This window comes from Danio rerio, chromosome 9 (assembly GCF_049306965.1).
Source record: "Danio rerio strain Tuebingen ecotype United States chromosome 9, GRCz12tu, whole genome shotgun sequence".
In the NCBI taxonomy this organism is placed as follows: domain Eukaryota; kingdom Metazoa; phylum Chordata; class Actinopteri; order Cypriniformes; family Danionidae; genus Danio; species Danio rerio.
Genome location: NC_133184.1, coordinates 12,741,351 through 12,769,279, shown reverse-complemented (window position 1 = coordinate 12,769,279; position 27,929 = coordinate 12,741,351). Strand labels below are relative to the sequence as shown.

Here is a 27,929-nt window from a genome sequence, read left to right as displayed (position 1 = left end):
CTGCTCATAACTCACAGGTGAAGTTTACACTCCCCTTCACAGCGAGTGTACAGCAATGTACGACCGGCCTCCGTCCAAAGAGAAACTTCTTCACAGTTATGGAGACTCCTTTGAGCAACAGAAGTTTGGATTTTAATCAGTGCTTTGAATTCTTTGTTGTTTGATTATATGTTTGCTGAAATCATAAAACGGGACGGCAGAAGTGAATAAGATGTCCTTTCAATTACGAGTAAGGTCTTTTACCTGTGTGCGGATGTAAGGATGGTCTCTGGGCTTTGAGAATGGCATTGTTTCAGTCTGGCTGTGTGTGAATGGAGCTGAGAGAGTGGAGACCCTGATGTCGGAGCTGCCGCTGCTGGCCTGTGTGCTCCTGTCCTGGATCATCACCTGCCATTCTGGACCGTGGAGACCATGCACAGGTCAGATATATTACTCGCTGATTTAACAGGCTAAATTGTTTCTTTTTTTTTTTTTTTGAGAAATTATCCCCAGAAATTAAGCTGTTTAAAACATTTATTTTAGACCGTTTTAGTTTTTCTTACTTTAATTTACTAGAGTGAATCAAAACAAGATATGGCTTTTTTTATTAATTTATTTATTCATTCATTCATTTTCTTTTCGGCTTAGTCCCTTTATTTATTTGTTTATTTATGTATTTGTTTGTTTGTTGATATATTTATTTATTTTTTCATTCATTTTCTTTTCGGCATAGTCCCTTTATTTAGTTATTTGTTAATTTATTTATTCATTCAATTTCTTTATGGCTTTGTCTCTTTATTTATTTATTTGTTTGTTTAATTGTTTATTTGTTTGTTTATTTATGTGTTAAATAATTAATTAATTTATTCATTTTATTTTTGGCTTAGTCCCTTTATTTATTTATTTATTTATTTACTCATTTTTTTGCTTAGTCCCTTTATTTATTTATTTATTTATTTATTTATTTATTTATTGTGCTAATTTATTTTAATAAAATGAAGCTCCTATTGTTCAGAAGTTTGCATTTGGATTTTTAAAAAAATCTTTTTTAAGAAGTATCTTGTTTTAATCAATTTAATCATTCATTTGATCAAAAATATGGTAATACTGTTACAAATTTAAAAATACAAATACCAAACATACATTTTACATATTAAAAAAATATAGTCTCATCATGTATTTATTTGATCACACAGTGTAATGACATTATATCAGTAATATTAAGATTTGTGAAAGAAATGTATAAATATAATTTAATTTAAAAAAATACAAATACTAAACATACATATTGCTTATTAAAGGTCCAGTCTCATCAAGATTTAATTCATTTGATCCAAATTTGGTAAAATTATAAATTATAAAAGATATTATAATTGTAATAGTAAAATTAGTGATAAAATATATTTTTAATTTAAAAATTTAAATATTCAACATATTTTTCAGTTTTCTGTCTCATCTAACCTCAGTGTTATTTTAGTATCTGAGTGATTATTCATTTTTATTAATACTTTGAATTAGTTTTTTTAGCCTTTTCTGTTTACATTTTACATTGATTTTGTTTTATTTAAATATGTCTATTATTACCTTTTTATTTTTTATTTTTTTCTAAAATATAGAGTACATAATATTCTGTCAGTCTATTTTATTTCCGATGAAATAATTTTAGGTTTATTGAAGTTTAAAAGTGTCCCTGTTGTTAAAGACGATGTTTAACTCTGAGTCTCAGTCATAACTTGTCCCTGTTAAAAACATTATTTGAGTCATGTTATTCTTTGTAATTATTGCTGATTTTCCAGTGAATTGCCATTAGATTATGGGCTTTGCATTCAGCAAACCATTTAGGAAAACTAATTAAAGACAGATGTTCGTGATCACAGAGAATAAAATTAGGGCAAGGAAGAAAAAAAAACTCTTGTAATTGAGACACATATGTCAATAATAGTTGTTTGTTTGTTTATTTTTTTACTTGGTCAGAATGAGTCTGGACGTTTGTAACGCTAAAAAAGACACAGATTAGATGTGGTTACAGGTGCTGATTTAAAACCTTTCATGAAGCCTCTGTTGTTACACTGTGGTTTTATCTGAAATGCACCGTAAAATGACAATTAGAGAGCATTTCTAACTCTTGTACATCTCCTCACTGTTTGTAACAATTGTTGCTTGAGTAAAATGTCTTTAAATGTTATCTGCACTAGTTAGGGACACTGTCTGAATATGGGATGTCATTGAAAACATGATACGGTTTTAGAACAGAGCAAACACAAAATTGCCAGAACACCTAATACACTTTTAGTAAACAGAAAAAAAAAAAAAAAAAAAAGATGTGGTAAAAGATCAAACCAGGCGCGGACGTTTATGACATTTCTGCCTCTTTCATTTCTCATCTTGTATATGAGCTATAAGATTGAAAATCATAAAGGGGCTTATAATAGTAGAGGAATAGATTTAGATTTCCCTCTGGGCGCAGTAAACCTGCTAACATGTAGATGCAGATCTATTGGTAACATCTTGAGGTAGCATTTAAATAGAATAAATGACATTGTTTTATCCCACAGAATGCTATAAAAACATTCAATGGCAAAGTTTTTGACAGATTTTTTGACTAAAGCATTGCTGACTTGGTAATCAGATTCAGTTCTGAACAACTTCAAACATTCCTGTTTATTTTCCTGTTTATGCATTTATTCAAGCCAAATATTTAAATAAATTGTTCTGAATGAATCATACTATTTTTACAAACTAAAACAATGTTAAGACTTGTGACTGAGTTTATAATCAGACATTAATCAGGATTTGACTGAAGACTATATCTGACCTCTTAGATTGTGTTTTATGTTTGTGTTAGTATGGTCTTGACCATAAAAAGAGAATTATACATTTGGTTCTGGTTCATTTAGCATTCACATTAAGATTTTAAAGACCAAACCTAAAGATTTCTGCCTCTTTCATATGCTTTTTCTATGAGATGACACGAGTTCATAATGCTTCATAAGATCTTAAGACAAGTATTTAGGTGTTTAAATAAAATTGTATTTATATAATTTTAATATTGTGCCCCAGAGGATATTAATGGCAATGTTTTTGACCGATTTATTGCTGATTTGGTTAGTAATCTATTATGTAATCTTTCTGGAAATCTGCTAAATTATTCTTATTTGTAATTAAAGTGTATTCAAGCTTTCTACTAATAGCCTATAGAAAGAAGAAGGATGAAAAGTGTATAGTATACCTCGTTTTCTTTATCAGCATTACTGAATCTGAACAGACAGGCATACTGAAAACCCAGAGCATTCGTGAATGTGAGATATTTTGAAAAGGATTGTTTGCTTTCCAAAATGTGTCTTTTGCTTGGCTTAAAAGTCTTTGAAATATGATCCATAACATGTTCCTCGCTCTAACCATTTCCCTCTTTGATTTACTGAAGTGAATCGAAACAAAACTCAAGCACTTGGCCTTTGATTCTTTCATTTATATAACTTGAATGATTTCAAAGATACGTGTAAATAAACATAGACTAAAAAGTGCTGTAAAATGGTAATATTTTAACTGTTAATACCCCCTTTTTTACTATTTTGATACTTTTTTAATGTTTTGAATTAATAAAATAAATGAAGTCTTGGTTAAGTTGGTTATGTTGTTCTTCAAAGCATTAAAACATCATCAAAACACGTTTCTAATTCAGTGATCCTTCAAAAATCATTCTTATACATTATTTTTATATTCATTTATTATTATCAGAAGTGTTAAAACCAGATTAGGTTATTTAGGTTCTAGACATGAAAGATTTTAGACATTCTTATTAAAATGTCAGAATAATGTTTGCAAAATGCATACAAAGTTGATTTGCTTTTAAAATATTTACAGTTTTTAAGATTGTGATTACATAATCAGTTGGATTATTGGATTACTTATCAAACACTCTGTAATAATAGACAAAGCAATAGTGTTTGTGTGACTACTGTCAAATTCAATAGAGTCAGCAAAGCACCATCTTTTAGTTTGCTGTGATTGTTTAAAAAATAAAGTAGGACAGACATTCACAAACTGTTGTTTTAGCGTACTTGTTTCAGTATACTTTTTTTTTTAACTAAAGATAAAGTTGTAATATTACTAAATACTAAATAATAATAAAAATGAACTGATGATACGACATGCTTTTCTTCTACAGATCTGTTACCACTCGACCTCCTGTCCCGGGTGATTCCCATGGCCAGCAGGGTGCAGGATGGTATACGCATGGTCCAGTCCAGAGGTGCTCGAGGATTCCAGTTTTCTGGATCTCCACAGCTGTTCAGCTTCCCTTCCTCTCAGCTCTTTATTAACTGTCACATCTTTCCCACCGAATTCTCCATCATCGTCACATTCAAAATCCCACAAGTGGCTCCTGAGGTCAGAACAAATAATATGTTTCAGCCTCTTCCTTTGCATTTATGAATAGTGATAGAGATTCATTTCTTTGATTTGCAGAAAAGTGAATACATATTTACAGTGTTGGAGGCGGATTCAGATGAGCTGCTTCTCGGCCTGCGTCTGTCCCATGATAAACTCCACTTCCTGCACAAGGGCCATGGGAGCAGGAAACGCATCACTTTTAAGGCAGTAGGGCTGGATGATGACCGCTGGCACACTTTGGTTTTAGCGGTGACGGGATGCTACACAATCCTCACTGTAGATTGTGGCACACCTCTTGAGCTGTAAGACTCTGATTAATGTAATTATTTAAAATTCTATTAAAAAAGTATGTGACCGTGGACCTCAAAACCAACCATAAAGGTAAATTATTTTGGAATTTGTCATGTGTACATCACATGAAAGTTGAATAAATAAGCTTTACATTGATGTATGTTTGTTAGTATGGGACAATATTTGGTTAATTTAAAATTCTCGAAAATATAGAAAAAAATTAACCTTTAAAGTTCCAAATTAAGTTCTTAGCATTGCATATTACTAATCAAAAATTATATTTAGGTACATTTATGATAGGAAATTTACCAAATTTCTTCATGAAAAAATCTTTACTTAATATTTCAATGAGTTTTTGCATCTTGTCCAATGTATTTGTGGCTATTGCCACGAATATGCTCATGCAACTTAAGACTTATTTTGAGATCCAGGGTGAAATTTATTATTCCATAGATCATAATATCACAATATATCAATATAGCATGTATTCAATATATCATAAAAGGACTGTTTTGTCTTAAACAGGTTGCTTGAAAGGCCCTTCCCCGAAGATCTTGATACAGCTGGCTCCACATTCTTCATTGCCAGCAGAAGGAGATGGAATGGCTTATTTTCTGTACATATAATTTTTCATCATTTTACTGAAGTGTTTCTGTGATGTTTTCTTTGGATATTAGCACTGTGGTGTGTAAAAAAACACTTTGTGAATGCAAAAAAAAAATAAGATATTGTCTCCCTAAACGAAGAAGAATAAGTAACAGATTCTTTACTGCCTGAAACAAAATTGTCAGCTATTCCAGTTATTATAATTTGGTAAAACTTAGTGCTAATGAGACCTCCATAGCTGAATTTCAGATATTGATACAGACATTTGATGTCTGAAAGTCTGTAATTTGTTGACTGTTTACAACAAATTAGGCAAGGGGTCACCAAACTCCTTCCTGGAGGGCTCCAAACCTAAACAAACACACCTGGAACAAAGTAACCAGTATCTTACTAGGTATACTAGAAACTTCCAAGCAGGTGTGTTGAGTTAGAGCTAAACTCTGCAGGACTGAGATTGATGACCCCTGGACTAGGCCATCTGACCAATCAAAGCAGAGTATACTCTAAAGAAAGACAGTGTTTGGAGTGACCAGATCATCAAACATACCATTTCAGACAGAAGGAGAAGAGGTGATGCTGAGATGTGTAACATGAAAACATAAAATTACTTTTAAATTATTATTTTGTAAATTATTTTTACACCAAAAATAAAGCCAAAGCAAAAACAGAAACTTTTAAGATCAACTATGTACTTACAAATCTATATCTAACATTTCATTCCACTGATTTCTTTTTATTTTATTGTTTATTTTTCGCAGGGTCTGATGCGACAGCTAGTTCTGTTGCCTGGTTCAGATGCTACCTCACAAATATGTCCCTCATCTGAGCCCCGGCTATCTGCACTCTCAATTCCCCAGACCCTCTTACACCTGCCAATCAAGCCATCGTCCACTGATCTTCCCCTCCATCCGTATGGTGAGAACAGTAAAACACTCTCTGGAAGCTTTGGCAGCATGTCAATTTGCATGCCAGTTACTTAGGTATCTGCTTAGCTGGAGATAGAAAAGCAAATGCACCATACTGTGCAAAAGTCTTAGGCCTCCATTAGTTTTAGTTTTGTGTTTTAGCAAAACTTTAATGACTATCCACATTTATGTTTTGGTGTCAAGTTGAACTGTGTGGACATACAGTGGAAAGATATGGTTTGTCATGCAGGACCACGGTTATAGCGAAACATAATCATAAATATGAACACAATGCTGGACAAAAGAGCAGTTTTAGTATAGCTAAGATATTGTAGTGGAAATCTAAATATAAATATACTATTAACAGTCGACTAAACACAGGCATCTCTCAGCACATTACTCTTTAGGCATCTTTATTTTTATTTAATCTGTTTATGTAATACCGTACTGTCTCTATAATATTCAGGTCTGGGCTCTGTGGAGGCCATTTTATCACTGTCAGTGTTTAACCGGTTGTTTTCACTCCAGATTTGATTTCATAGTTCAGATGAACATTTTTCCATTGGCAAAACAAAGTAGAAAGAAAAAAAGTAACACAGCATTTTTTTTGTGTCAAAAAGACATCTAATAGACATCTAAATGTAGATGTCTTGGCTAAAACAAGACGAAATTTCGGCTTTAAAAATCTAACAATAGTCCAAAAAATAGACTAACCATCAAATAGACAGGAATGAACGACTACACAAGTGAAGTCTGTCTAATCTATTTTTGGGCTTTTGTTAGACATCTATTATAAGCATTTGTCTTTGTCCTGTAACTTCATATTGAAATTCTTGACATGTAGAAAAAAAACTAACTGTAAAGTAATCTTCAAGAGGTGTGGGTATTATCGGTTGCTTTATGTGTAACTAGTGTCCATAGGTCTGCAGAAAGGTGTCCTATAGGAATGCCGTGTGTTTTTGCTGTAAACACAAGTCTGTGATTGTATGGGGATGTGAGTAACTCTATCTCACAAGTGTGTTACTGATCCACTGACACTGACTGACAGCCTTGTGCTTTGAGTTTCTCTATGGCTCAGAAGAAGTGCTGGTGTTTGAAAACAGAGCTCACTGTTGTGCTGTATACTGTGGGCCTGTTGAGAGACATGACACAGGGCAGTGAGAGGCCATGTTGATTTATTTCCTCTTATATAATGTAGTCTCAGGTACATTTAGGTCTGTCTGTCTGTCTGTCTCTCTCTCTGTCTCTGTCTGTGGGGCAAAGACAAATAGCCCTATTTTAAAATGAACTTAAAATTACAAAAGTGATATAAAGTGTCTACTTTCATGTTTGAAATTACATCTGTTATTTAAAATATAATATACATTTCATAAGTTCCCCTGCCCATTTAGTCGTGATAGACAATGGTAAATAAACTTGGCTTGCTGCTCAAGGTTTGACTCTAGCTGTGCATTCAAACTATGAAGAGAAAGACTGAGCGTTTGGGATGAGGATAAGGGGAGATGAAAAAAAAATTGTCAGCTGATACAGTGCAATGCTGTTGTATATACCCATGTGATAATAATTGACATTCCTAAATAATTAGGCTCCTCCCAGACCTACATTGTAAACTTTTCATAATAAAAATAATGTTCTATCATCATCTAGTGTAACAGATATATACTCATTATTCTGAACTCTATTATATTCTGACTTTAAAGAATTAGTGAAATGAATTTAAACTAAAGACATCTTGGGTAAACAGATGAGTTATTTTATATGTGTCATATATATATATATATATATATATATATATATATATATATATATATATATATATATATATATATATAAACTCATCTGTTTACCCAAGATGTCTTTAGTTTAAATTCATTTCACTAATTCTTTATAGTTCAGAATATAGTTCAGAATAATGAGTATATATCTGTTACACTAGATGATGATAGAACATTATTTTTATTATATAAAGTTTACAATGTAGGTCTGGGAGAAGCCTAATATATATATATATATATATATATATATATATATATATATATATATATATATATATATATATATATATATATACACTACCTGACAAAAATCTTGTGGCCTATCCAAGTGTTATGAACAACAAATAATAACTTGACTTCTAGTCAATCATTTGGTGTCAGGAGTGGCTTATATAAAAGGCAAAGGCCTCTAGATTACATTTATTTTACCAAAATATAATATGATCATGCCTTGATTTTAATTATTTAATTGGGACAGTATGGTCTGACTTTGCTTACACAAATGTCTTGTCGCTTAACAGAAATAAAGTACAGTATAGAATATGGTGCAGTGAAAAAATAATGAATATTGTGTATGACTCCTTTGAGCTTGGAGGAATGCCTCCATACATCTCTGCAATGACTCAAATAACTTTTTAATTAAGTCATCTGGAATGGCAAAGGAAGCATTCTTGATTGAGATTCTTTGGATTAATCTTCAGTGCCTCCTTTTTCATCTTACCCCAGACATGCTGATTGATATTCATGTCTGGTGACTGTGCTGGCCAATCCTGGAGCACCTTGACCATCTTTGCTTTCAGGAACTTTGATGTGGAGGCTAAAGTATAAGAAGGAGTGCAATCCTGCTAAAGATTTTGCCCTCTCCTGTATTTTGTAATGTAATGGGCAACACAAATGTCTTGAAACCTCAGCCTGTTGATGTTACCATCCACTCTGCAGATCTCCACCATACTAAATGTAACCCCAGACCATGACTTTTCCTTCACCAAACTTGACTGATTTCTATAAGAATTTTGGGTCCATGTGAGTTCCACTAGGTCTTCTGCAGTATGTGTGATGATTGGGATGATTCATTAGAAAAAATCTACCTTATATATTATATATATATATATATATATATATATATATATATATATATATATATATATATATATATATATATATATATATATATATATATATATATATATATATTAATTTTGTTTATTCTTTGAATCATCTCTAATTGATTCTCATATTAGGAGCAATGAAAGAATGTTTGTTCATGTCAGGGCTCAGGTTCATTTGCTGCATTGTTCTTACACATATGTAAAGATTACATGTCAGTCCTAAAACAATAAAATATAATTTTTTTCTTTTCTTTTTTTCTTTTATAACTGAATTAGTCCATTGCACGCTTACAATATAAAACTAACAAAAAAGAATAGTCTTGTCAAAATCGCATGGAATATATACGAAACATGTTAATACAATGTTTATCACTCTTATGTGCACATCTGTTTATTTTGCACAGAGGCAGAGGTTCGGGTGACTGCGGGTGTGAGTCCGCCCTGTGGACACTCAGAGGAGGGACAACTGTGGTTCAACACGCTGAAAAAGGGACTGTTTCTCTGTGATGGCATGATGTGGCTCACAATGCTGCAAGGTGATCCTCTAAATAAACTGTAGTAGAGCTGCAGTATATGGTTAGAAATAGGCATGGTATCTGACGATTGCACTGCATCTCTGCAGAAAAAGAGAAGCTGGACTATGTGGAGGATCATCAGGATTTATACACTTACTCTGAGACATTTGACATAGAAGTTTTCCACATCCCTTCCGTTGGGCTTTTCATTGCGACCGCCAACCGAGACTCCAACCTTGGTTCAGGAATATACAAATGGATGGATGGGAGGTTTGAACGATATCAGAACATCAGCACCTACGATGCACAGGCATGGCAGTACTTCACAGTGGGCAAGAAGGTGTGTTGGCTAGCTTCATGTTATTAGCAGAACATGATCTTACTTTTATACAACAGTTAATATGAATATGTGGTGTTCAAATGGTACAAGAGCCTTTAAAAACTTTCCAGTTTAATAGTTACAAATGCATATTTTTAACTTAAGAACTTAAGTTGCAACCAAAATAAATAAAAGTATTATTATACAATTATTATTCTAAATAAATAACAGAAATCAAATCAATGAAAAGACACAACTGTTGTGATACAAGATCTAAAAAATCTTTTGCATGAATTTTAATTTCATATGACAATGAACACAGAAAAATGTTTAGAATTATCTTTTGTCTGAGACCTGACTCTCATGGCAGAGAATTAATGTCAAGTCTAACTTCTCATCATCTCATCATCTCTCCTTTGTGCTTCATACAAAAAAACATCTTACAGGAGCCATGTTTAGTCAAAATATGATCATCATCATATTATTTAAACATTAGTTTTGCCGACTTCCAAAACTTGCGTGCGTGTAGACACCACTAAATTAAAGACTGTTGCGCCAGTTTCACAATGAGCGGCACAAATTTTTTGCCTTGTGTGTTAAACAACCGGTATTCACACCAGGAGCAGGAGCAACAATTGAGGTGTGCACTGCGCGCAAATGTTTATCTGTGAGTATGCATCAGTTTGTTTTTGATTAAACATTGCTTTCACAAGCATTAATTCGGTTGTACATAGAGAATAGCGTCTTTTTTCTGGGATCACCACTCTTAATTAATACACTTACATAATAGATAAACTTTACATAAACGCATTTACTGGGGTACTGGCCATTTTTACTGGGGCATGGAAATGAGCTCGAGTGACGCCCCTGTTGAGTCTCCTTCTTCTGCTCCAATCCAATTTGCAAAAAAACAAAGGCAGCACCGACAGAGCCCTTCCTCTGTTGTGTGCTCGCAGACAGTTCATGCCCTCAATGTTGCACAACTGAGGTCACAGCGTGCTCTGGCATTAGGGTACGCCACCCCTTCTGCTCCCCTAAGTCAGTTACCGCTTCAGGCCTGCAGGCTCTCCACTCCTACACAGTGAGCTTCGTCTAAGCTTTAAGTGAGTGTGGCCATGCATCTCCTGGAATGGCTGCCTACTCACCAGAAGGCACCATGGACCAGATGGCCATCGCTGCACCAAAAGGTGTGCTAAAATGTTCTGATCACAGTCTGGACCCACTCCCGCCCTCCGGGGGTTGTGAAGGAGGTCTTGGACCTGGAATTGGATATAGTGGGACTGGAGATGGCTTGTTCCCCCATCGGACCGACTAGACCAACAAGCAGGCATGGATGGCACCTTTTTCTGCCCGGTTCTTTTGTGCTGTCGACCTCACCACCCTTGAAGGCAGAGCAGTAAGTGGGTATGAAGCCATTTTGGTCAATCTTTGACCGCAAGGCGTCTTGACCTGGCTTCCATCGCGATGGGCAAAGTTATCCATTGGCGGGCTTGAAAAACTGCTCTCCTCGTAGCCCTATCCAAATCCTCCCACTGTCGAAGGGGCCCACTTAAGGCACCAAGTCCTGCTCTCCAAGGTCGCTCCGCTGGCTAAGCGTCATCACCAAGTGCCTCTTCCCAGTGGAGGGCTGGGGACCAACATCAACAACAAAAAACATTTACCTGCTGGCCTCTAGGCCAGCGATAACCAAATCTTCAATAAAACAGCAGTTTTCTATCTCTCTCTGGGTGTGCAAGCTCAAGCCCTACCAGTCTGGGACATGTCGCCTTCCAGCTCGCAGCGCCAGTGCATATCACCACAGGCTTTAAAAGTGCCAGAGCACAGACTGCTTTCTCTCACTTCTCCAGCCTCTTCGCGGGTTTTTGGAAGGAAGGTATGTGACAAACTTATTTTCAGCTCTTCCTGGGGAAGCTCCGCTTTTCAGAGTTCTTTCCTCCCAAGCCGCCCCACCGCTGGCATGTTAGTGATTGCTCCGATGGTGCCATTAGCCTGAGCTTTGCCAGATTGGTGAGCGCTGCACAGCTCAATGTTTTACAGCTTAACAATCTTATTTACAATTAAACAATGCTAGTGTTACGATTTGGTATTAAATTCAGTAAATAAATTAGATGTCAAAAAAGTAATGATGTCTCTCTTCGAAGGCTAAGGATTTTTTTGGTATAGACACACTGTCATTGGAACAAATTTGTTTCTCGATTGTTAATTCCTTATCATTAATATCATTAATTTCATACTTCATGGAAGCCAGCAGTGGTTGCTCCTATATTCAAAGGAGGCAACTCCAGCTTAACTTGCAATTATAGGCCTATTAGTGTCCTACCTATGATATCAAAGGTTTTTAAAAACTGCTGGTTAAACAAATTGTTGACCATTTAAATAATAGTTCTTTTCAATTACATTCAAATCAGTTCAGTTTTGGGTAAATCATTCAACAGAAACTGCTACTTATTTAGCAGTACTTATTTCATTGAAAAGGTAAGGGCATTAATGAATCGAGGTGGAGTGGTAAGGGCAGTGTTTCCACATGGGTCAGTATTGAGACTAATTCTCTTAAGCATGTACATAAATGATTTACCTATGGTGTGTCAACAGGGTAACATCATTATGTATGCTGACGATAAAGTCATTTTCAATAAAGCATGAGAGAATCAGTATAACCTAAAATTAATTGTTTCAAAAACAGCTTGCATGTACTTCTCTAAAAGACATGGCATTGATACTAAACAGGATGTTATTATCTCAGGAGAGAAGTTGTTTTGGAATTTAAATACCTATGGCTTTATCTGGACTCCTGTCTTGGTTTTAAAACACACATAAAAAAGGTATGTAACAAGGTAAAATTGAATATAGTTCATTTTATTTATTTATTTATTTATTTTTATTTTTTTTTTTAGAAATTCTTTATCAAATAAGGCTGCAAAAATGTATTTAAAATCTATGAACCTTATACAAATTGTTGTTATAAGACAAAATCTACAGATTTAAAACCTCTGGAATTATTATATAAACAATATTTATTACATAAGTTATTATTTTAAAAACAATTTAGTTTTCATCATTGTACTATTATGAAAACCCATGGACTGCTTAATTGGGAAACATCTCTAAGTTTAAAAACGGTTGTGTAGCTTTCAAGGTTATAAATGGCACCTCCCCCTCTATCTGACTTTTTAAAATTTAAATCTGTAGAAAACAGAAGTGCAGCTAGAGCTGATTGCACTATTTCACTTAGAAAAACTTCTTGTGGGCAAGCTTAATTTTCTTTCAAAGCATCACAGAAGTGGAATTTGATACCACAATCTGTTAGAAAGTCATTTAAGTATAATATTAAGAAATGGCTTCTTATCAACATTGTAAACACTAGGCTTTTGATGTTGTTTTTAGTGTTGTTGTTTATTTGAGTATTGTTTTTAGTTTGAATTTGTATTTTTATTGCTATAGGACCTGGCTAAAGGACCATCATAAAAAACCTCATCTTTGGGCTAATTTAGGTATATTTATGCTTTTGTGGAACGTTAATTAATGTACACTGAATTTCCGTGACGATTCGTCTTACAGAAGAGCGTGCCAGGCTGATGCTGTGCTGTCTGAGACTACTTGACAGGAACACAGTGGTCCGGCAGAAAGTGGAAGCTCCTGTGGAATATGGTATCTGCAGCCGCTATCACCCTACTAGGATTGCTTCATATGAGACCCCTTCATCCCTGACTTCACAATCAGGTTCCCAGATGGGCATGGCGTATGTGCATGCACAGAATGACCATCTCCCCCGCTGTGTCGCCGCAACCTAAGTTCTTGCACGGAACTTGTCTTTCTATGGACCAGGTTGCCCTTAGAACATTGGTGGTTAACATCATCACTCAGGCTAGAACACCCTCTACGAGGCATGCCTACACCCTGAAGTGGAGTCTATTCACTGAGTGGTGCGCTTCTCGCCGAGAAGATCCCCAGATTTGCCAGATTTGTGTGATCCTTCCTTTAGGATAAGCTGGAGCATAGGCTGTCACCCTTCACACTGAAGATCTTCATTGGGAGTGAGAGCGTAGTGTTGCCTCCTCTTGGGTGTTACCACATTGCGCCTATCTTACAGATATTAGCTGGGGGCTGGGCAACACCTTCGCAAGATTCTATGATTTTTGGATGGAGCCCATTTTTTCTCGATTGCTGGGTAACCCTTATCAATTGGGAGGAAACTGAGCTCGGTTTTAAATATGATTGCAGTGACATTATCCCTAACATGGAGCTCCCCCTAGAGAGTTCCTCCGAGGACCCCAGCACCTGACTCGGCCAGGTGCCAGGCCCAGTACGATGTCTGGTATTGCCTGTTTGGTCAACAAGAGTGCTGGGTATTGGTGCTAGCTATGTGTGATTCCCCATATGCACCATTCAGCCATAGAGTGTTTCCCTTTCTTAGACACACCCAGCCTTCCCTACCCACTAACCATCTTATCATATGTAGCGCAGATCTGAGGGTTACAGAGTGGGGCCTGTGTCCTCCCTCCCGCTGCTAACCATCCCTCATATGTGTACTACCGCTTGCCGAGCTAGTCCATATGTCTTCCGCCATCAGGTTTCCCTATCTGGGCAGCAGGTGGCCTCTGCAGCGTTGTTCGCCTTCTGGATATAGGCACGCTTTCCTAAAGTACTGCCGTATACAAAAATTCCTAGAATTTAACTATGCAAATGCTATGTTCCTTCACCACAGTGATTGAGCCTTAGCTGACAGCTTAGTTTGGCTCTTCAGCTTAAAAATGTGCCAAGTGATACACATCTGCTGCTTTATACCCAGCTAATTGAGACTGCTGCCAGCTGCGGTCGCTGGATGCTGCCAATTCATTGGCATTTCATTGGCCTGTTTTATTTCTCTTCAGATCATTGGCTTTCTGGCAAAATCCCCATAGTGAAAGTTTTCTACATAGCATTTCCATTCCTCTGTTAGAGAGGACTAACAGAGCTCTACATGCTTGCTGAGCTCCAGCAATGCACAAGCTGTTCTCCAGTGTTCTTCAGGTAATCTCCACTGATGCTCTTATGAGTTTCCCCCTTCTGCCTGTTGTGTGTCCATTTCTTGGAAAAGCAACACCTGCCACAGACAAGATATCTGACAACTAACTATCTAAGCTCACCCTACCTCTTCCTCATGGTTGGACATCTGTTTATCCATCCATTCCTTAATTTATCTTGTGATTATCATTTATCATTTTCTTCGTCTGCCTGTTGTGTGTCCTTTACCTGAAGACGAAACACCTTCCACAGACAAAGCATCTAACTATCTAAGCCCACCTCCACCCCCTTCCTCTTGGAAGGACATCAGTTTGTTAATAGGTGATCCCTGACCATCAGTATCTTATCATTCCTGAGATATGATTCCCTAGTTTCTCCAATCCACTGTAAAAGATGAAGACAACATCAATAGAGCTCTACTTGTTCAAATCTATCTATCAATCTATCTATCTATCTATTTGAAGGAAATACGCGATTATCACATAGTTTGTAAAAATTTTAGTATATAATTTTAAATGACAATGTATAGTACTTGTCAGTAATAAGGCATTTCCCTGTTTTTCCACATGCTCCATGCCAATCTACCAAAGTAAAATATATAAAATCTTTAATTAATCTCAATACATTTCTTTGAAAACCACCTCCATTGTTCAGTCTGTTCAAGCAGTTCTACCTGTTTGTTGAGGTCTAGGTCTTCAAGTTTATCTCCATCTTTCCCCTTGTGAGTCTCCTTCTTCTGCTCAACTCCAATCTGCAAAAGACAAAGACAGCACCAACAGAGCTCCACCTGCTCTGTTTCAGATAAATGTTCATCGATGCTCATGTGAATCTTCCTCTTCTGCCTGCTCTCTCTCTCCATTACTTGAAAAAGAAAAACCTGACACAGACAAAGCCAATCTAACTATCTATACCAACCACCACCTGCTTCATATTGGAAGGATTTTTCAAAAATAAATTCCTGACCATCGATTTCCTGTCATTGCTGAGGTGTGTGATTCCCTTTCTTCTCCATGTGGTCCATTCCAATCTGTAAAATACAATAGAAAAAGATCAAGTCATCAATTCATCTTAATACTATTTTTTTGACGTTTTATCTACTATTGTCTCCAGTCTGGTTCTGTTATAACACTAACAAATAATATTTTCAAAGCTATAAATAAATACTCTACAAGATGACAATCTATAAACTTAGAATAGATAAAGGTGGTTCAGCAAATAGTTAAACTGTAAATAGAATAAGTTACAAATGTTGAACAGGCCAGCATATATTACAAATAAATAATACAACAGCCAGACAATCTATCTGCCAATAGACGTACAGTAATATGCAATGTGTGTAAAGCTGAAAGCATACAAATACATTATAACAGATCAATTTATCTGATTGTATAACAAATAACAATCTGCAAATGTTAAACAAGATAGCAACATACAAATGAATCATACACACAAAAATATTGTATCTATTGATACCTGACAAAAATGGATTATATTTATAAACAGACTATTGAAGAAGATGACAGAATACACAAACTAGAATAAAATATATATATTCAAAATCCTAAAATTGACAAGTCGACAATGTAGCTATATCTCTAATTCCAACCAACATATTCAGTACAATCTACAGTCTAAACGAAATAATATGTGTAAAAACTAATAAAATAATCTAAAAACGACATGACCGAGAGAAATACTGAAATCTTCAGTCTCCTTCAGCAAAAACCCATTGAAACTACCATATATAAAAACCTAAATTTAGCCTTTTAGAGAAATCTTTACATACCGCTAATGTCAGCGAATGCAGTTTCTCTTCGTCATCGAACGCTTTTCAAACACATTCTTTTTTAGAATGCCATAGACTATGTTAACCACAGCAACGCCACTGTGCCGGCACCATATTCCATCACCTTAAAGGTCCAGTGCGCGATTTCCTTGAAGCACTGTAGAATACAACAATAATAATAATTCTGTAAAGGATTTAGCCCCCTATAACGCTATCTACAAAGTGCATGTTTCCCCAGAGTTTTCTAACTCATTCATTAATTTTCTTTTTGCTCAGTCCCTTTATTCCCAGCATTTGTATTATCCAGCATATGTATTAAGCATCGCATGCCCTTCCAGCTGCAGCCCATCACTGGGAAACAGTTTTCTAACTGGTGAATGATATGATCTAGTGCTATATAAGGCTGATGATTATCTATTCGGTGTGCGTTCATGGCTTTGGATGGCAAGGGAGATATATGCGTTTTCAAAGCTATTATGCTATGTTAGCATTTCGGCAGATCACCTACTGCACCTTTAGGAAGCCATACAATAAAATCTGTGCTTAGTTTATCTACAGTGTACAGTCTTTGTTAGGTGAATGATTAGATATTTGCATTAACAGGTGGCCTATTAAATGATCTATTACCATTCTCTCAGCTCTGCTGAACCAATCAAATTTGAGGAGCAGAACAAACTGATGAATAAATGAATTGCTATGATACTGATGGATCTGCCTATGGAACAGCTGCTGCTGGAAGAGCGTCTGTTTGCTCGGAGTAAAGCTCATCCCCAGCTGTTACTAACACATCACACTGTTTTCTGATGTGGTTTTGGGGGTGGAGATCTGGCTCTAAAGTTTTAATGTTGTAAATCACATGTGCATAATAACAGAAATTAATTTCGTCTGATGCTGTTTCCAACATTTACAGCAGACACCTCCTGCTTCCCTTCACTTTAACTTACTGCATAATTACAGTCAAAGCCGAATGGGACTGTGTTAATACCTGCAGTGCAATTATCCATATGTTTTTCTTCTTGGAAGTCTGAGAAAATTATGATTCACGTTACATTTATAGTGAAATAAGAGGGGGGAAGCCTTTGTAATTGCATCGGTGACCAGTTATTAAAAGATAAATCAATGCACTATTAAATTGAACTTTTGAGGTAGAGGCAATTCATTAAAATATTCCTCTTTTCCTCTGGCTTTGAAAGTCAGCTTGGATAATTAAACCCTGTGAAGATGCAGAAAACACCTACAATTATGATGTGCAAACCTCATTACAATTTCATTTTGATTCCTTTACTTCTCAAATAAAGTTACAATTCCATCAGATGCGCGTCAGATCATTTTATATAGAGAGGAAATATATATGTTATATGGATCAATATATGTGTGCTTACAAATGAGTATGTATAGTTGTAGTCAGAATTATTAGCCTATTAGCTGTGAAGTTTTTATTCTTTTCTAAATATTTCCTAAGTGTTACTTGACAGAGAGATTTTGTTCATTATTTTTTTATACAATATTTTTAATAACTAATTTCTAATAAGTAATTTGTTTTTACTTTCTAATTTTTAATAGCGAATTTCTTTTGTCTTTGTCATGATGACGGTGCCTAAATGTGTTCTAATCATTTAGCAAGATGCTAGTATTTAGGTTATTATGTTAACATATTATGTTATTATGTTAACAGGCAAAGTTAGAATAATTAGGGAAGTTATTGCATAACAGTGTTTTTTCTGAAGACAATCAAAAAAGTATGGCTAATAATATTGACCTTAAAATTGTTAATTGCCAAACTAAAAGAAATAATACCATCTCCCCCCTCCCCCACTGAAAATTGTGTTCAGTGCATATACACTTTGTTAGGTATACCATAATAGTACCCGGTTGGACCCCTTTTGTCTTCAGAACTGCCTTAATCCTTTGTGCAATAGATTCAACATGGTACTGAAAATATTCCACAGAGATTTTGGTCCATATTGACATGTGGCGTTGACACGATGCTCAATTGCTACTAATGGGCCCAAAGTGTTCCAAGAAAGTATCCTCCACACCATTACATCACTACCACCAGCCTGAACTGTTGATCCAAGGCAGGATGGATCTATGCTTTCATGTTGTTAATGGCAAATTCCGACCCTACCATCCAAATGTTGCAGCAGAAATCAAGACTCATCAGACCAGGCAATCTTCTATTATCCAATTTTGGTGAGCCTGTGCGAATTGTAGCCTCAGTTTCCTGTACATAGCTGATAGGAGTGGCACCTAGTGTGGTCTTCTGCTGCTGTAGCCCATCTGTCTCAAGGTTCAAAGTGTTGTGCGTCCAAAGATGCCCTTCTGCATACCTCGGTTGTAACAAGTGGTTATTTGAGTTTCTGTTGCCTTTCTATCAGCTTGACTTCTGGCATCAACAAGGCATTTGTGCCCACAGAACTGCTGCTCACTGGATATTTTCTCTTTTTTGGACTATTTTCTGTAAAGCCTAGAGATGGTTGTGCAAAAAATTCCCAGTAGATCAGCAGTTTCTGAAATACTCAGAATAGCCCGTCTGGCACCAACAACCATGCCACATTCAAAGTCAGTTAAAGCACCTTTCTTCCCTATTCTGATGCCCAGTTTGAATTACAGCAGATTGTCTTGACCATTTCTACATGTCTAAATGCATTGAGTTGCTGCCAAGTGATTGGCTGATTAGCAATTTGCATTAATGAGCAAGCAGTTGGACAGGTGTACCTAATAAAGTGGACGGTAAATGTATGTACATATCTATATGTGGCTATATATACAGACATGTACATATTACATTTGCTTTTATAAACAATTTTTTTAAGCCTGTCCTTGTCATCGTTAGAGAAAGTCAAATTGTTCATTTAAACACAATTTTGCAACTTGTTTCTTTTTATTACCGTTACAGAACTATTTAATTCACATGCTTTCTTTCTATTGAAACAGAAGTTCCTGGTTGTGGCCAACTGCAAGAGTAAAGAAGCAGGAGAGCCCGAGCAGTCGGTGATTTATAAATGGAGCTCAAAGAAGCTGAAATTTATTCGCTACCAGACTCTGATCACACACAGCGCTCGCGACTGGGAGGCTTTCAACATTCAAGACGAAACTTTCCTGGCCGTGGCCAATCACAGGCAAGGTAATGTTCATCAGAGCCACTCACTACACATCTGTCATCTCATAGCACTGTTTTTGTCCTTTTAAATTGTGCAACTCCACAGGTTTTATCAGCTGAACAATAACAGGAGGAAGTCCATTTATACGATTTCTGAAAGAAGATTAAGCTTAAATTCCATACAAATCTCATACAAATCTGCAGCCTTTGAGGCACACAATCTGAACCATCAAGGAAATCTTTTTAGGGCTAAAAGGTCTGCTTGTTTATGTGGTTGACTTTGATTCTGCACTTGATGTCTGTTCGCTTATGAGTGCGCACCGTGCTTATCCGTTCGTGTGAAGTTCTTACGTGAGCCTCTGGCATTGATCAAAGCGGAAACGCAAGCATAAAAGACACCTTTCATTGCCCTTCATAACCATACAGGCCCCGTCTATACACCTGCATCTGCTGGAGCACATCCAAACTGAGCCGTGGCGGATTATTTCTGGGTGAAAATGGCCTGAAGAATTGAGTTACACTTCTGATAACCACACACAGAAATGCAATGTTTTGCAAGTAATTGATTTAAAGCTGAAAATGTTAAGTTACTTTAGTAATACTTGATTAAAATGGCGGGAAAATACTGCAATTAGGAAGTCTAAAATGTGTTTTATTAAATGTAAATGTTTGTATGGAAAACTGTGGAAAAAAAACATCCTGGAAAAACATTTGAGAAAGCTCAAATTTGGCATTGTACTTCATTTTAATCAACTTTTTGTACAATTATGTGTTATTTTGAATAGTGGTTTTAATTTATTTGTTATCTTATTAGTTTTTGCCATTAACGGCCATCATGTGGATGTGTTCTGCTGTTTCTTAAAATGCAAATTATAGTAAAATATAAGTAAAATAGAATCACCTATTGACTTAATATACTTTTTTTTTATATTAAAAAAACATTTCTGGGCGATGCAGTGGCGCAGTGGGTGGCACGTTCGCCTCACAGCAAGAAGGTCGCTGGTTCGAATCTCGGCTCAGTTGGCGTTTCTGTGTGGAGTTTGCATGTTCTCCCTGCATTAGCGTGGGTTTCCTCCGGGTGCTCCGGTTTCCCACACAGTCCAAAGACATGCGGTACAGGTGAATTGGGTAGGCTAAATTGTCCGTAGTGTATGAGTGTGTTTATGTGTGGATGTTTCCCAGAGATGGGTTGCGGTTGGAAGGGCATCCGCTGCGTAAAAACTTGCTGGATATATTGGCGGTTCATTCCGCTGTGGCGACCCCAGATTAATAAAGGGACTAAGCCGACAAGAAAATCAATGAATGAATGAAAAAAAAAACATTTCTGTAGTATTTTCTTTATTTTCTTTTGCTTATTTTGTATTATTCCATCAAGATAGAATTTTGACATGTGCATAATTGCGTATCACTGGTTATAAGTATTGTTAAATTTGCATCAAAGAGTATTTTTATATTCCATTAAATTTTAAAAATTACAATAAAAAAAAATTACAACTTTCTAATAAAATTGGTAATACTTTAAAATAATGGTCCTTTTGTTAACTTTATTCACTAACATAAACAATTAGTAAATCATTTACTATATATTTGTTTATGTTAGCGTTAAGATAAATAACATTAGTTTGTGTTATTTTATTTAAACTCATGGTGCATTAACTAATGTTAACAAGCACAACTAACTTTGGATTTTAATAATTCATTAACTCTAATACATGCTTGACTCTCCATACTCAGTTAATGTTAGTAAATACATTAATATTAACTGAATGATTATTATTCTAAACTGTTAACAAAAAAAACTAAATCACACAAATATATCTAATATTGAATAGCAATGATCCAGGTAAGCGCATCCTATTACCAGACAGTCTACCAATACTCTGAATACTGCTAGTTGACATGTATTTGCAATGTTACTTTTAGTCAGCAGAATGTCTAAAGGTGATTATCAAATATGTTATCAATGTTTGTTTGTTTTTTTTCCATAGGGGAGAGAAACCACAATATTGATAGTGTAATCTACAAGTGGAACCAAGTTACCCAGTTTTTTGAGGTCAATCAGACAATCCCTACGGCTGGCGCGTATGACTGGGAGTTTTTCGCTGTCGGCCCTTATTACTTCCTTGTGGTGGCAAACACTTTCAATGGAAGATCTACAGTCATTGATTCTACAATCTATATCTGGCTGGGAGGGATGTTTCAGCCTTATCAGTCCATTACAGTGAGTCAATTTATGCTTTATCATGATCATATTCACAATGAAGGACACAGACTGAGAAACATTTCTCTGTTCTGTATATGGACATACAGTTGAAGTCAGAATTATTAGCCCCCTTTGAGTTTTTTTTTTCTTTCTTTTTTTTAAATATTTCCCAAATTATGTTTAAAAGGACAAGGACATTTTGTCAGTATGTCTGATAATATTTTTTCTTCTGGAAAAAGTCTTATTTGTTTTATTTCTGCTAGAATAAAAGCAGTTATTATTTTTTTAAACCCCATTTTAAGGACAAAATTATTAGCCCCTTTAAGCTTCTTTTTTTTCGACAATCTACAGAACAAACCATTGTTATACAATAACTTGCCTAATTACCCTAACCAGTTAACCTAATTAACCTAGTTAAGCCTTTAAATGTAATTTTAAGCTGTATAGAAGTGTCTTGAAAAATATTGAGTCAAATATTATTTACTGTCATCATGGCAAAGATTAAATAAATCAGTTATTGGAAATAAATTATTAAAACTATTATGTTTAAAAATGTGTTAAAAAAGTCTTCTCTCTGTTAAACAGATATTGGGGGAAAATAAACAGGGGGGCTAATAATTCTGACTTTAACTGTACATGTACTTGTTCAAAGTTTGCAACTGATAAGTCTTGTTTCTTATACTTATATTAAAATTAATAATAATGTGAAAACTTAAATGTAATATATTTTAAATTGTAGTGTATTCCTGTGAGGACAAAGCTACATTAGAAATGCTTCCAGAAAAAGCACTTTAAGAGGAAGACGCATGCTAAAGTGTAATTCAGAGCAACAATAGATTATATGAGAAAATTCTTTTTAGAAATATTTTTAGATTTGATGACAAATAAAAAGACTAAGGTTGGTGCCAGGGTGTAGTGGAAAGTACGTCAACACATGCACTCCAGTGCTCACAGCAACCAGAGTTCGATTCCCGCCTTCCTTCCTCTTTCTCTGCTCCCCAAACTTTCCAGCCAATACTCTCTACTGTCCTCTCCAATAAGCGAAAAAAGGTGAAAAATAATTAGGGTAAAATAAGACTAAGGATCACAGCACAGACCCAAAAAAACTAACTAATAGTATTTTTTTTTAATCTGCCACTAAAGCCCTTGATATTTAGAACTACATTTTACAAACTAAAGGTCAAAATAAATCTATTTTTTCATTTCTATGTAGGCCTGTCACGATATCTTATTTTTGATGTACAATATACTGCACCCAAATTTTGCCATAAATTATATTGTTGTCATTTTTATTTAGGACCAGTCTATGCCAGCTATTATATAATGACAGAATGGCAATATAATAACATCAAAATGCAAGTACACTCTTTCAGTGTAGAGAATAGTTTATTATTAAAATATTTAATATAGTCATTTTAACAATTTATATATTTAGGCATTGGATTCAGAAAGTGAAAACGCGTATCCGAAACATATAAATAATAATAATACATGCCAACAAAAAAGTAAGATAACAACAAACTCAACAAAAATTCACATTTTAGAATATTAAAGAGTCACATATATAGGCACACATAGGTGCCTGAACACCCTGCTACCAGATTTATTGTCAGTTGTTAGGCACACACATGAAAATATACTATGGTCATTTATATTACTAAAGTATTTTTTAACCGTATGGCACAGGAACCTTCGATAGAGACTGGATGAGATGGCAGAGGCTGCGCAATCAGCTAAAATGCTGCTGAGATTGGCATATGCGAAACATATACCGCATCACCAAAAAAGATCTAGATCTAATTGCTGTGGAATAAGTTCAAATGCAAAGACCTCTAAGTGCCGTCTGAAATTTCCATTGAAAATTAGCTTTATTCTCAGCCACTTTTGTTTATGTTGAGACATTTAGATGACATTTTTGCATCTGAACTCTTCATATATCGATTATTGTATTTACACTGGATGACAATGCAGAAATCAAATTGTGGCAAGTGAAGATATTGTGTGAGAATCAAATAACATTTGAAAATCTGTATCAATATCAAATCATTTTTGGTTTAAGTAAGACTTTTATTGAGCAAAGATGTATTAAATCAATTAGTAATATATTGTTTCAGTTGACTTGTATTGTACATAAATGCCTTTTTTGAGGTTTCTATTCATTTAAAGAAAAATTATGCACCGCACTTTCAAAAAACCATTTTGCACTGCAAATAAACTTGTAAAAAATCAACTCCAAATTTCTGAGTGATAGTGTAAGTGTGATTTTGTTACATGGCTGCATGAATATAACATCCCTTTCTCATCTCTGACCCTCCAGACATTCGGGGCGATCGACTGGGAGATGTTCCAGATTGAAAATAGGGTTTTTCTGGCGGTGGCCAACAGCCAGATGCTGACGGAGGAGGGCAAGATCCTGTACTCCATCAACTCCACCATCTATGAGCTCAGCATGACATCACAGACCTTCGTCAGGTTTCAGGATATTGAAACAAACAGGTCAACTATACAGAAACATTACATATAAAAGTCTTCATTTGCAGTTGTCATGCTTGTACTTAAGGCACTCTTTGTTGTCTTGGTCTTTCAGTGCTTTAGATTGGGAGTATTTTACTGTGGGAGATGACAAGTTCCTGGTGGTCGCCAACTCCTATGATGGAAACTCATACTCTCTTAATAGTGTTATATACAGGTACGGGTCTCATCTAGTATGGATTTTAAATCAGTGGAAAGAAAAAATAAAAGTCTTATTTTGGTTTACAAAAGCAGACTGCATTTAGGGCCTTATATATTCACTGCTGAATTGTAATTAAACAGCTACTACAATTATAATTTAGTAGCTAGTTCTACAGATTCTAACCTAAAATATAAAATATTATAATAATAATGGGTTTATTATATTTAAAAATAATAATTTAATTATTTTTTCTAAAATAAATTTGTGAATGATTAATATAATATAATATAAATTGCCATTTTTACCATGTACTCATCCTCACTGTTGAGCAGCATATCATCGCCTTGGAATTGTATTAAGATTTTGCATTCCATAGCAAACAGTATGTGTGTAACATTTGTTTTTTTTTAATAAAAAGTCCTAAAATGTAAACAAATTATAAAAAACATCCCATAATGTAAATAAGCTGTAATTTAATAAGAATATGTCAATAAATTAATATTGACAAAAATGTCAGATAAAACCTTATAATTCTAAAGTGGCGATATAGAGGCTTACAACTAAAACTATTTCCTTGTGGACATCTTGACTTTGAAGGAATGAACAGAGAAAATAAAGCAAATTTCCAGATTAAAAATGCAGAGCCTTAAAACTAGACCAACATATAGCAGGCAGCTCACTTTGTAGACTCTCTTAAACTCCTGAAAGGAACTTTTCACATGTGTCAGACAAGTTTGTTATTCAATTTTAGGGTGTATCAGGGCCTTTAATATGCCAGGAGTTTGCTTCAGATGTCTTAATAGACAATAAAATCATCCATATATTTAAAATGCCATTCTAAAGATTTATAGCTTGTTTAATTGTTAACTGCCACTGGCCCACCAAAGGCCAATTTGCCTTTACATGGTTAAAACATTAATATCTTATTCTTAAAGGATAGTTCACCCAAACATGAAAATTCTGTTGTTTATTACCCACCCTCATGTTGTTTCACTCCCCTGAGACCTTCGCTCATCTTCAGAGCACAAATTAAGATATTTTGAATGAAACCTGAGAGCTCTTCTTCATCCTCCATAGACAGCAATGATCAGAAGATGTTCAGAAAATGAACCAAAGACATTCCATGTGACTTCAGCGGTTCATCTTTAATCACAATGCTCCAAAATATTTCTGTGTGCCCAAAAACTGTAAATAAAAAACAAACAATAATGATTAAAGATCTCTGGGGATTGAAACAACATCAGGGTGAGTAATTAATTTTTGGGTTAGTGCGAGTTTAAGTAACCCTTTACCTAATATTGACAAACCATATATCATTTTAAATTTAGAAATCATCCTTTAAAACAATCAAACATTGTGTCACCATAGTCATTGTTATTTCAATTTTTAGCGAGCTCCACATTTTCGTTAGCAGTTTAAGTTTCATATTACATTATCATTTTATAATCCTGGCAAGTCACGTATGCTTAGAAAGGTCTGACAGTCACAGTTTAATGGTTGCTGTCTGTGTTGTGATAAAATAAAACTGTGAGAGAAATGAATGGATTTGTGACAGGAACAACTGGACAGGAATACTGTAATTGCAAACCGAAAAAAATCTCTTGGGAACCTAATTTTTGTCAGGATTTGGAAAATAAGTTCCATTTGACATTTAGCTTTGATTTTATAGCAATTCTTAACTTCAAATCATGTTATGAGTTAATATTAGGAATATGTTTAATGCAATATTTAAAACAGTGCAGTGCAGTTTATGTGACCTATAAATGTAGCATCTTTAATTTTTTTAGATATGCTTTGACTTTGATTTGTCTCAACTTGTAAAGCAGATTTGTAGATATCTGATTGGACATTGCAATGAAGGTTTTGGAAAAAATGATGCATACATTTTTGTTTCAGATGGCAGGGTTACGAGGGCTTTGTCCCTGTCAACAGACTGAGCACCAATGGCTGCAGAGACTGGGAATTTTTCAACACAACCGACGGCTACTACCTCATCTACTCCAGTGCCAGAGCTGCTCTCTCTAAGGTCCTTAAATTAAGGACCATATAGTGGCACTGGACATATAAACAAAGACTAGCAGTAACTCTAAGCATGAACTGTAAATACGATGTTCTTGGATATAGCTGTTATCCAAAACTGAAATAATATTCATTTACCACATGCACTTAATGACATTCCTTGTAACAAGCTGAAGGATCTGTCTCACTACACTGAAAACATCCTGAACAACAACAGCACAATCGCAAAGAGACTATGGAAAAATTGAGAAAACTCACTTCAGAAGATTTCATACTCGCACTTATTTTGCACACAGTTCACCAGTACGCTTTGTTTAATAATATGTCATTATGTCCTGTGATCATCTGCACATAAAGGCAGCTAACTAGTTAGTTTATAAAATGACTGGAAAAGATCGATTTATCAGCCAACAAAACACTGTATTAACTGTACTGTACTGTTTGTAAGCTACCGACTTTTACATTTGTTTTATTAGAAGGTCTTTAAATGAAATTGAAGTATGTATAATTCTATAAATTCAGCTATAAGTGAATAATATTAATAGTAATAAAAATGACTAAGGATTTTAATAATATACTGACTGTTCTTTTTAATAATATTACCTCTATAACTTATTTTAGAAGATAGTTGTGTTGATGGTTTCTTTATGAACAGTGTTTTTGTTCATTTTTCTGCTTTGTTTTGATTCTGTCATAATTGTGAGCTTGCTGTGGCATATAAGTTACAACATTTGCTTTACTAGTGACTTATTCGACAGCATAGCATTATTTTTTGTTGAATTAAATATTTTTGTTTAGATTTTGTTGTGTTTATTCAACGTTTGTCATCCAATGATAATATCCATTTTGTCTTGGGAACAAAAGCTGAAAGAGAAATGTAAAAAACTGTAAATGACAGTATACTGCTTTATTGGTGTAAATAACAGATTTTACATTTGTTCATTTATTGTGTGATTGATAATATTTATGATGCCAATAACCATGCATTAAAATGAATTACACACAAATGTAATTTGTATATTAGGCGCCCTCTACTGGAAACTACTGTGATAAGATAAGACATGGTTATACTTTATTTTTTTTTAAGTATTCCAAACGTTTGTGCATTTCTTTAGTTTTTGATTGCTCGAAAATGCTAACAATAGTTTTCTTTTCTTTTTTTTTTGTACTTTACTAAGGAACAGTGGTGATTTATAGCTAATGATTTTAATCAATAAATAAAAAGTAAATAAAAAATCTGCAAACTTAA

At 34.9% G+C, this 27,929-nt stretch overlaps 1 protein-coding gene across 1 annotated transcript; it reads left to right on the top strand.

Annotated features, from left to right (window-relative positions):
• tspearb (thrombospondin-type laminin G domain and EAR repeats b) lies at window positions 1–27,929 on the top strand. Its single transcript, XM_677678.9, has 12 exons — window positions 1–419; window positions 4,148–4,368; window positions 4,447–4,673; window positions 5,188–5,278; window positions 6,027–6,183; window positions 9,462–9,593; window positions 9,680–9,912; window positions 19,619–19,808; window positions 21,773–22,005; window positions 24,305–24,483; window positions 24,575–24,676; window positions 26,558–27,929. Exons 1-12 carry the CDS (start codon window positions 338–340, stop codon window positions 26,709–26,711), a joined length of 2,001 nt encoding a protein of 666 aa, XP_682770.2. The 5' UTR covers window positions 1–337; the 3' UTR covers window positions 26,712–27,929.